The sequence below is a fragment of the Quercus robur genome, chromosome 7 (genome assembly GCF_932294415.1).
Source record: "Quercus robur chromosome 7, dhQueRobu3.1, whole genome shotgun sequence".
Lineage (NCBI taxonomy): Eukaryota > Viridiplantae > Streptophyta > Magnoliopsida > Fagales > Fagaceae > Quercus > Quercus robur.
This window is the reverse complement of record NC_065540.1, coordinates 41,624,524-41,637,021: the sequence shown is the minus strand read 5'-3', so window position 1 is coordinate 41,637,021 and position 12,498 is coordinate 41,624,524. Positions and strand designations below refer to the sequence as shown.

The 12,498-nt window shown below is 32.1% G+C and overlaps 1 protein-coding gene across 1 annotated transcript; it reads right to left on the bottom strand.

Annotated features, from left to right (window-relative positions):
- Positions 1-3,307: 3,307 nt before the first annotated feature.
- LOC126693490 (DNA-directed RNA polymerase V subunit 5A) lies at positions 3,308-8,720 on the bottom strand. Its single transcript, XM_050389479.1, has 4 exons — positions 8,365-8,720; positions 6,624-6,800; positions 5,884-5,997; positions 3,308-3,637 (listed from the first exon to the last, which is right to left on the bottom strand). The coding sequence occupies exons 1-4, from the start codon at positions 8,647-8,649 to the stop codon at positions 3,512-3,514; spliced, it is 702 nt and encodes a 233-aa protein (XP_050245436.1). The 5' UTR covers positions 8,650-8,720; the 3' UTR covers positions 3,308-3,511.
- Between the last annotated feature and the right edge of the window lie 3,778 nt (positions 8,721-12,498).

Genomic DNA, 12,498 nt, shown 5'->3' with positions numbered 1-12,498 from the left:
ATTCACAACCTAAAGGCATAAGTTCATTGCCTTATTTTATTATCAATTACCATCAGAAGACACAAAATCAGCATTAAGAGGAAACTGTACCATTTCTATCTTGTCAGACAAAAGAAAGCTCATGGATTATCAATTCCATCCCCAAACTAAGAAAGACCTCTTGGTCAAGCTAAAACAGAAACAACTTAACCATGAACCAACTTTACGTGATGAGAAGGCATTATTAAATATTAGAAGTAACATTCCTTATATGTCTTCTCTCTCTCTCTTTGGGGGGTCAGGCCTTTTAGTAAACTATTATAAGAGAATGTTTGAATTTTAGTTTATCTGTTTAAATGGTTTCATTTGAGTAAGAAAACTCTAAGATTCTTCCATTGATTTTATCATGGATAGAATTATGCCTTACTGATATGAGTTTGAAATGATCAGGTGTGAGATGTTAGTTCAGATTCATAATACAATTTAGGCAAACCTTCATAACCTAAATCCATCATATGTTTGTCGTTAGAATTTTGATGAAGCAATTTATACTGATATGGTTAAATGATTTCCTTGATTTTAAATCCTCAAATCTAAACGCAATACCAGTGCACCCAAGTATTTGAGTTCCTCACATAATGGAAGTTTTCAAACTCTTGTAGCCCAAAGAATGGAAATTGAATCGATTTCTTAGCTTCCTGCTTCAAAGAGGAAAATTTTTTATTTATTGGGGATTAGAATGAATTTTCACCCTTCAAGTTGTGCTATGCTTAGGGTTTGTAGCTAGTACAAAGAGCAGATCAAGATAGCAATACCCCACTCTTAGACGATAAAATCCTGTAGTGCACCCAGCCTAGCCAACATACCGCTATATAGCAGTTGTAGCAGTTAATTCATTCCACAGTTCAAAAGTATAAATTCTATAAAAAGAGTAGCTTAAGATGGAAATACCCCAATAAGGTTTTCAGCAATTGTCATGGAGGGAAATATGAAATTTGAATCACATTTCCAACAAAGGATAGCAAGAATGATACAATAGAAATAACTCTTTACATTATTTAAAAGCACTTGAGGGAATTTATGATATACATGGTCACCCCAAGAAGTAACATACTGAATATTTTACTTGAAGGGGTAGAAGCATTGAGAATGCCAATATTTGGGAGGAAATCCTAAACCAAGATAGATCTTTCAGATCTGAAAGTTTGGTAATGGTAAATATGTTCTTTCATTGACAAGAAATATGAAATTGCTGCATAGCACCGTTGAGACAGTATGAGGTCACTAAAATTTATGTCCTATTGTCAATCAAATGACTACAGCTATGTACCTTTACTATGTACTTTTTGTAACACAAACCCTTACAGCATGAGAAATGCAAATTGCAGTTCAGATTTATCATATGCTAAATTGTTGTTCTTGCTTTGGTATATTTCATAATATACCATCTCATAAGTCTAAAAATTTCCAAACAAGTCCACAATTAATATTAAAATTTTTTAACAACTTCTTAAACTAAGATAAAGCAATACACCTATGATGGCTACAATTCTTAAGTCTTCCTCTTATTTTCCCCTGCCTATCCACCAAAGAATCACAAAAAAATTTAGGCACACCATACAATCCATTTATTGTGGAAAAAAAATTTTAGATGAAGAAAATTAATCCATTTCCTTCCAAAAGCCAGCCCCATTTACATGGGGCTTGGCCCGCTTGGGACCAAGGCTTAGTTGAGTTGAGTAGTCTTGAAGAAGCATTTGATATTTGGATCTTGCGACGCTGGGTGACAATGGGCACGAGGTAGGCAACTCTGAGTGACGTGGAGATCAACGCTGGGTGATGGTGGATTTCCTTTGCTAGGTTCGTCGAGGGTTTTGGGAGAATAATAGGGTTGAAGGGGAAAAATAAATGAAATGGCTTTGGGCTAGTGTGTTACGCGGGTATGCTTACCGTGAGCCTAACAAGGTGTTCAGGTAATGGGTCCCACAAAAAATAATAATTTTGAGTTATTAGAAATTGGAAACAAGTGCCAAACATGCCACCTTAGGAAATTGGGATTTTTTCAATGATAAGTGATGAGTTATTGAGTGATGAGTAATGAATGATAATATTTCAGTGATGAGTGAGCATTTTTTTTTTCATCCAAACAACCCTTTAGTTTTCTATGTGAAATCACGTTACCAAACAGGATCATGTGGCAGCATCTATTGCAAAATATGCATACGTTGCACATATCTCTTGATATAAGTATTCTACATCATTATGGATAGATTCTTTTGTAAGAAAAGTATCTCAGAAATCTTTTCGTTCTGATAATGACATATAAACAACTCATGAATGCACAAGCCAAGTTTGATGATTCCTTAAATTCAAAAACTTGTTCGAGAGAGACCATCACCTAAATCAGGTCATATGCCATGTTCAGTTGAGATATGAACTATGAAGCTCAAAAAATTACGCTAGTTTGTCCTTTGTACTAGCTGAAGCCTTTTTTTTTTTTTTTTTTTTTTATTATCTTCAATAGTATTTTCCTTCATATAGATTCCTTGCTACAAATGCATCTTATAACACACCATATTACTTTTCTTTTAGATAATTAAAATATGCTACTAACACCACATCTTGAACCCTTTTAACCCTAGATCCCTAAACATTTTGTACATGGAAATGTGCCAATTAAGCTACAAACCCAAAGAAAAAATAATAATAAAGGGACAAAACTTAAATATAATTTCTTAAGCATTAATTATTTCATGGGACAAAACTTAGATATAATTTTTTTAAGCATTAATTTTTTCACCAATTAAATTCAACCATATGACAGTATTAGACGTTATTTTTGCTCATAGACAGTTAAATTCAATTATATGACTCAATGGCCATTACAACTATATTATTAAATTTAATTAAAAAAAGGTAAAATAGAACACTTAAAAAATTGTATCTAAGTTTTGTCTTATCTCAAAAAGCTTCATTTTACAAATTTCAGCTAAATCTTTTCATTAGCTGAACTGAGAATAGAGAACAGAATGGGTCCTGCCATTTGGGAATAAACATGGATCATTATGCCCAATTTAACAACTGAATTATAATATAAAAGAAAACAAAAAAGCTTAATATGTTCACAGTTATCTTTAGACCAATGGGTGCATTTTGCCATTCCAAAATCATAAATGGTTGATTTTGGAATGGTTAGAAAATAATGAATTTAATCATTTAACAGACATTCTAACAACTTCAATATATATGGTATTTTTCTTCAATTTGCTATGCCTTGCGTTTTAGCTAGGACTGGGGATGCAAAATCTTTGTAAAGCAGTAAACCATATTAAGAGATCCAAATTGACATGAAAATAAGACTGTTAATAAACTACAAAGGATCATAGTAACCCAAACTGTTTCATAAAGCACACATCACTACCAAGCATCATAGGTAGTGTGACCTGAAGCGTTCATAATGCATACATCAGATGATACAAGAGAACTTAAATAGGAAGATACATAAGAAAACTGCATAATGAAGGCATCAGCATCACCAGACACATCGGTAAGTAACATGCGACTGGGTGATTTCACCACCATAGGTAACCTTCACCACCTGCCCTTTCTCAAGGGCAAAGTATCTTGCAATTGCATCTTTTTGCAACATTCGAGGAAGCTGAGGAGAGAAAACCAAAGTGAAATATAACACTGACTTTGAGCAATTTAAATAAATCAACACATAATCATAATTCATATGCCTTAAATGGGAAGTGATAAGTTTTTGGCATAATCTATTGGCTACATAGAGCAGTTTTCCTCTATCAAGACACTGCAGACAACAAATTACATGCTGGCCATATTAACAATACCTATGTCAACTTTGAGTTGGCCAACAAACGACATTCACAACCTAAAGGCATAAGTTCATTGCCTTATTTTATTATCAATTACCATCAGAAGAAACAAAATCAGCATTAAGAAAAAACTGTTCCATTTCTATCTTGTCAGACAAAAGAAAGCTCAAGGATTATCAATTCCATCCCCAAACTAAGAAGCTAAAACAGAAACAACTTAACCATGAACCAACTTTACGTGATGAGAAAGCATTATAAAATAGTAGAAGTAACATTCCTTATATGTCTTCTCTCTCTCTCTCTTTGGGGGGTCAGGCCTTTTAGTAAACTATTATAACAGAATGTTTGAATTTTAGTTTATCTGTTTAAATGGTTTCATTTGAGTAAGAAAACTCTAAGATTCTTCCATTGATTTTATCATGGATAGAATTATGCCTTACTGATATGAGTTTGAAATGATCAGGTGTGAGATGTTAGTTCAGATTCATAATACAATCAAGGCAAACCTTCGTAACCTAAATCCATCATATGTTTGTCGTTAGAATTTTGATGAAGCAATTTATACTAATATGGTTAAATGATTTCCTTGATTTTAAATCCTCAAATCTAAATGCAATACCAGCGCACCCAAGTATTTGAGTTCCTCACATAATGGAAGTTTTCAAACTCTTGTAGCCCAAAGAATGGAAATTGAATCAATTTCTTAGCTTCCTGCTTCAAAGAGGAAAACGTTTTATTTATTGGGGATTAGAATGAATTTTCACCCTTCAGTTGTGCTATGCTTATGGTTTGTAGCTAGTACAAAGAGCAGATCAAGATGGCAATACCCCACTCTTAGATGATAAAATCCTGTAGTGCACCCAGCCTAGCCAACATACCGCTATATAGCAGTTGTAGCAGTTACTTCATTCCACAATTCAAAAGCATAAATTCTATAAAAAGAGTAGCTTAAGATGGAAATAGCCCAATAAGGTTTTCAGCAATTGTTGTGGAGGGAAATATGAAATTTGAATCACATTTCCAGCAAAGGATAGCAAGAATGATACAATAGAAATAACTCTTTACATTATTTAAAAGCACTTCAGGAGATTTGTGATATACATGGTCACCCCGAGAAGTAACATACTGTATATTTTACTTGAAAGGGTAGAAGCATTGAGAATGCCATATATTTGGGGCAAAATCCTGAACCAAGATAGATCTTTCAGATCTGAAAGTTTGGTAATGGTAAAAATGTTCTTCCTTCACAAACAAACAAAGAACATTGACAGGAAATATGAAATTTCTGCATAGCACCGTTGAGACCATATGAGGTCACTAAAATTTATGTCCTAATGTCAATCAAATTACTACAGCTAAGTACCTTTACTATGTACCTTTCTGTAACACAAACCGTTATAGCATGAGAAATGCAAATTGCAGTTCAGATTTATCATATGCTAAATTGTTGTTCTTGCTTTAGCATATTTCATAATATACCATCTCATGATTCTAAAAATTTCCAAACAAGTCCACAATTAATATATATATATATATACACACAAATAAATATAACAATTTCTTAAACTAAGATAAAGCAATACACCTATGATAGCCACAATTCTTAAGTCTTCCTCTTATTTTCCCCTGCCTATCCACCAAAGAATCACAAAATTTTTTAGGCACACCATACAATCCATTTATTGTGGAAAAAAATTTAGATGATGAAAATTAATCCACTTCCTTCCAAAAGGAAACCCCATTTACACGGGGCTTAGGATCAAGAGTTAGTTGAATTGAGTAGTCTTGAAGAAGCATTAAATATTTGCATGACTATTCCAGAAATCAAAGTATCAATACAGGTACATCAGATGCACATATGCTCCTATTAGCACATTTGACATAAAAAATAATTTCATTATAAACACACACAAAGCAATAATCCACTGCCAGATTTACCAAAGAAATCAAACAAGCTCTGTTTCCTGAGATATCTCCCCTGTAGCTTTTCTAGATTTTATTTTAATTTTACTGATAAGTGCTTTTCTAGATTTTATTATCCAAAAATAAAATAAAATAAAGAACTGACCTGCTTTTCATCTATGTTGTACTTTTTTAAGAGCCTTTGTTTCTCTTGGTCAGTCAGAACGCGATGCTTTGGCTTTAACACATGCTTTGTAATGTTAACCAGCATGTCAGTGATCTGACAAAATACAAACCCATGGTGAAAATGTTGGCAAATGAGATCAATAAATGATTAAATTTAACATTTCCCATCAACTCAAGCTTTTGGAAATATTAGATTATTAACTTCAGACTCAAGGATTAGTAAACAAGTTTAATAAAAGTGAGAATATTCAAAAGAACTTCATGCACGCAAAGCCACATAATGCAGTCTTTTTCAGTCTTAAATAATAAAAAAAAGACAGGGATCTATATGTGCCTTAAACATCCATAACTGTACATTGTAAGAAGAACAAGTTAGTCAATTAATTTTTTGACCTGAGGTGCCCAACAGTAGTTTAGGAACTCTATGTTACTTTGAAGAATAGAAGATTTTGTTCTAGACAAAGTATCTTTCTAGATTGTTGAAGGCACAATGTGGAGACAACTTTTTCTACGTGGTCAAAAAAATAAAATTTTACATTAAATTTTTATATCATATACTCTCATTTAGTGAAAAAGAAAGCACCAGATTTTAAGTGTGTACACACAACAACAGTGCATATGACCCATGAAAAACCTAAGTTTTCTGAAACCAGACCATAGAAAAAGGATAAGTAGATCAAGACAATAGATGGCATATTAAAAGGCAAAGGGCTAACTAACCTGGAATATTTCAACTTTAAATGGAAGAATATCCACAGCTTTTAAAGCTTGGTTTGTTATATGGTTTTGCACTATTAATATCAACCCACTTAAAGTCTCCTTGTTGGCAATCTGACTTGTAATGAGACGGATCGAATTAACTTTTACCATACTTGGGCCACAAAAAATTACCAAAATCTGCAATTAAAAATGAAAATAAAAACCATCATTAGATTTATCAAATAAGGACTGCTTGATGTATAACCAAAATCAAATCTCAAAAGAAAATAAAGTGCCAAAAAATAAATAACACAACATATCCTATTGCTGCCTTTTTTTCTGACACTTCACTCTGTTTGTTTCGACTTTAATATTTTCTGGAAAATTAAAACTATCTCATTTTCCTATATCCTATATTTGGTAGTAACCTTAAAATGAGTCAAAAAACTATTTGTTGACTTCTCTTATTTAGCTTCACGTGAGATATAACTGTTTTTCAAAAAATTTTAGCAGAAAACAACTCTATCTCACGGCAAGCTAAATAAGAGAAGTTAAGAAATAGTTTTCCTTTGACCCTTTTTTTTTTTTTTTTTTTTTTTTAGATACTACCAAATACAGAAAAATGCGGAAAACTATATTCACATAGGGTTTTCTATTAATACAAACGGCGTGTTAAGCCTATCAATAATTCATTTCTGTTCAATAAAAATTCTCATGTCAAGACAATCTAGCATTACATTTTGTCATCAAACACCAGTACTTACACCCAAAGAAAAAGACTAAAACGAAACACAGCTCAAAAATTAAGCAGGAAAATCTTAGCCAATAACAGAATTAACAACAAAATCTATACCAATTTGCACCATGATCAAATGCTATTTATATTTACTGTACCATATATCAGAAACAAAGTAAACAAATGCACTATGAAAATCCATACTGAAGTTTATAAAAAATAACCACAAGAAACAGATGGCACATACTGCATGTTGGCGTGAAAGGTGATGAAATTAGCTTCTAGCCAAATTAAAGGTACAACAAATTGGGCTCAAAATGAGAGGAAGAGTTTAGTGCGGCTAAAGAAAGTGCAGGCAAATTAAATAGAGGGTGAGAATGACTAATGCAACAAACCTCAACATGAACATGAAAACAAATACTAATTTAGCTGAGCTGAGTGTGCTTTTAATACAATCTGGAGTTTCCTTTCATCCTTAAATCCTCCAAACTAAAACCTATTTTGTACATGCAAATTTGAAGTTCACCTAATGAAGAACAAGGTGCCTAGCATACACAGCAACCAAACAATCAGAAACGCAAATAAAAAAAAGGCTAAAACTTACAAAGTGAATCTTATTTTTGGTACACCATTACTATTTTAGTATTTACTAGTACATGCAAATTTCTGGTTTTTTTTTTTTTTTTTTTTTTACCAATGAATATACATGCAAATTTATAAGTTCACCTAATGAAGAAACAAAATGCCTAGCCTACACAGAAAACTAAACATTTAGCACCAAAACAAAAAAAAAAAAAAAAACAAAAAACACCAGATACTGAACTAACTGAACCATATTTCTAGCACGGTACTATAACTATTTCCTAGTCCAAGACTTCATTAAATCGAAAAACCAAGACAAACCCAGAAAAAGCTTGCTGCTATAACTATTTGCTAGTCCAAGACACAAGAAACAAAGAATAAAAAAAAAAAAAAAAAACTTGATTCATTGGAAAAACCAAGACAAACCCAGAAAAGCATTATTACTCTTTTGAGAGGGTCTGTGCGATGAGTGGCGGAGAGGCGGAGGCGCTCAATGTCGGGAGTTTGGCCATGAATGGCTCTGAAGTCTTGGAGAGAGAGCTCGATCTCTGAAGTGGGTACAGAATAGCCTCGGTCCTTGATCATTTCCAGCACAGTTCTGCGAGCTAGGTAGTATCTGTGACTCTCTGTGCTTTCTTGGTCCACATAGCTGCTCATACAAGGTCCTAGAATCTCCTGATCCCCATTCATTTCACCCTGCCCCTCAGCTTCAGTACCAGCACCCTCCATCTCTTTTACTCTCTCTCTCTCTTTTTCTCTTTCTGAACAAAAAAGCCTAACAAGCTCCCTTTGTCTGTATTTCTATGTCTCACCAAAATGACCAATCTATAACCACAGTTTACTTTGGGGGGGAAAAAACTACAACGAGGGCAAGCCCACCAACCTTATCATGAGCTCTAATATTTTATTTATTTATTTATTAATAACAAATGGTTTATTTGAAAAAAAACTTATTTAACTAAAACTAAAAACTTTTTGTTAACAGTATAGAAAAAAAATTAAAAAATAAACTAAATAGTACAATGTGACTTATAAATAATATCAAAAAGTATAATGAGATTCATGAATAATAGCAAAAATAAAATAAAATTACAAATAAGTTGAAAATTTCGGTCCATTTGAAGCGAACACAAAGATTACCACAATATACCACAAGAATATGTGTGTGAAAATTTTGTAGTATTATTGTTATTGTTTTAAGTGTAGTAAAAATTATAGTAACTTTTAACTAAGAGTTCTTAGATTCGAAATCTTTAACTAGCATTTTAGGGTCACATAAAAAAAAAAATTATTTTATGTAATTAAACGACATGTGAAAGAGTTTTTTTTTTTTTTTTTTATACGGTGAAAGAGTAATTATACAATACTCCTAGAGTACCATAAATGCATACTCATCCCTCTCATATAATTATGGATCTCACTAATTAAATTCATATGAAAGGGAAAAAATACGTATTTATAGTACTCTTAAAATATACAATAATTTTCCGTATAGAATAAGGCATAGGGGGACTAACCAAATGCTCTATTTCTTGTTAAAAAAATGCTAATAATTTTCATTCCAACAAATATTATACTCCTTTGGTTCCATTTTGTTAGAGCTCTATTCTATTTTATATTTTTCAATAATAATAAAAATAATACAGTTATGTGTTTGAATTTAATTTATAAATTTAATGCATTAACTAAACTTCAATTATGAAATAAATTTTAGCTAACTCAGTTAATAAAATTTTTTATTATCAAATAAAAAATATAGATATTGAAAAATAGAGCCAAGGCCATACATTAGAATTTTAGCACCAAAAAAAAAAAAAAAAAAAAAAAAAAAAAAAACCTCCAATCATAAAGAGTCTCATAGGAGCTCTGGTCTGCAAAGTCACAAACTGACTTTTCCTTTTATGTTTCGAATCTACCGTTTCAGTTGGTAACTGAAAAAGTAAAATGGAGTTCAGGGATTTCTTGTGGTGTCTGAAAATTGAAGGGAGTATTGCCGTATAGCATTGGCCAATGACAGAGACTCTGTACAGTGGGTAAACTAGTTAGTTTTTTTTTTTTTTTTTTTTATGACGGTAAAACTAGTTAGCTAGGTCATGTAAAAAGGTTATGAAATTATTTCAGGCAAAGGAATTGACTGTTTTACTGACCGTAACACTAACTGCTCGTCCCTTCCAAAAAAAAAAAAAACTGCTCGTGGTGCGTGCGTTACCTTCACTTTCTTGGGTTTTGGACTTTGTCTTGTATTTCTGTCTCTGCTTTCATCGAACTCCACGCGCAATATAGCGCGTCAAATATACTCAAGTCAACATAGCTGGATTGGATCAAGTGGTACATGTACATCAACTGCCTCACTGATGTCCACTCTCAAAATGACCGGCCCACCAATTGGATTGATCTTTGGTGGGCTTCACCTACTCATTCTACTTTTGCGTTAATTGGTCCGATTTATTAAATAAATCAAACAAGAAAAATTTTATCTTCACACTATTTTTATATCACTTAAATAACAAATTTTAAATAACAGATTGTCATAACTTGTTACTAATGGTCAAGAAATTAATTTTTTAAATTCAAACTAATAATACTGTAACTTACTACTTCAAATTTTAATTTGTGAAAATATTATGTATGTTGTGTCTTATAAAACAATCATTTTTTTTTTATATGAAATACAAAACAGTCAATTATTCATTGGTTTGGTACAGGTGAGTCATGATACTACAATGGAAGGAAAATGAGTACTAGTAAAAATGTTCATTGGTTTTGTTTTGTTCAATTTTTAGCTAATAAAATTACTTAAGTACTGAAGAGCACTCTCACGCCTTTCTTTGTTGGATCAACCCAATGTACCATTTTTGTATTCCTAGATTTTTCAAGTGATCCTCAACAACAACCCAAAAAAAAAAAATTAAAAAAAATCCAGCGGTAACAAGTCTTTCTTACTTGTGAGCAAAACACTCAAAGAATGAACCCAAATTAATTTTTTTTTTTTTTAAATGATTAGGATCATATAAGTATATTTCAATAACCTTTTTTTTTTTTGTAATGAATTAATTGGCTATTTTTCTTTCGAATTTTTTTTTAAACTAATTCACCATTGGTAGATTGGAAATTTTCAAACCACCACCGACCCATCAACCTATGAAAATGGTGGCTAAATTGAAAATTTGGGTGGTTTCAACTAAGTAGATTGGGCAAATTAGATAGGTTAGTTTTAGTTATGTATTATATACTAATTACGGTCTGTTTATTCACTGAAAAAAAAAGTTTTATAGAAGACATTTTTGCAACATTTTACTGTATAAACCATTGAAGAACTTGCAACAAAAATATAAATTATTAAAGAAAATCATAAGGAGTGTCCACTTTCTTATAAATCAAAATACTCATGTCTTAATATATGAGTACTTTCTAACTTTTTCTTAAAAAAAAAAAAAAAAAAAAAAAAAAAAAAAAAAAAAAAAAAAAAAAGAAAAAGAAGAGGAAAAGAAAAGAAAAGAAGAGGCTATGCTTAGTTTCTTACCATATCCATGTCATTACTTATATTTATAAATAAGTTGAAAAAGTATCACATTTTTCATATTGACATGTATAAATCATGGAGTAAATTTTTTAAAAATATACACTTTAAATTTGATATGAGATAAAGACTAAAAATAGATGGATATATATACACATATATACATAGGTGGTTGGGTCGAGTCTTCGCGATTATAAAAAAAAAAATTCATCAGCAACTTTAATAGTTGAACCTTCCCAACCCGCTTGAAAATAAATATCATATCCATATGAGGGCAGTGCGGAGCGGAATGAATTGAGTGGTTTTGTCGGATTAAATGGGTTGTTACACGGGCCATATGAATCACCACAATTCGTTTTTTCGTTATCCTTTTAAAAGCTGCAATAATATTGATAACAAACCATAGTAAATGAGGAGCTAGTAGGTCATGGACTTCGCATTCAATTGGTGTCATAATTGGAGCTATTAGTTGATCTGATTTGCAATTGATGCTTTGAATTGGGTTAATGATTGATGCGGACTGCATCTCCTTCCAGAGTTATAGCTGGCAAATTCAATTTAACATCCATTAAGGCTACTCTTGCCTCGGCCTTCAGCCCAGATAGGATCACCTGGGAGATCTTTATCAATCCAACTATTCACTATGTCCCCATGATTTCTGCAGATCGTCGCTAGACGACGACATGATTCTGGCATATTGCCTTGCTGTGTCAAAATTGATTTTGCGTCGGTATGATTCTGGCATGGTGCCTTGCCACGTCGAAATTGATTTTGAGGCGGCAAGGCAGTCTAAAGCAGGAAGAAGGTATTTCATGTATGACAAGTACGCATCCTTCCTCTTATAGCTTATAGCATGTAAATCCCACGTATTAATGTATTGATATATGTATTGGATAGATGAGATCATTATTGCTATAAGATTAGATGAGGCTTTTCTACAGCCGCATGCTAGAAGCATACCATTCGGAAGTGATTTAGGAATTAAACTTTCATAAATCAATTTTTCTTCTTTAGAATTTTATCATGTTGTTTGGGTCCCAAGTTTCAAGCTTAAAAAT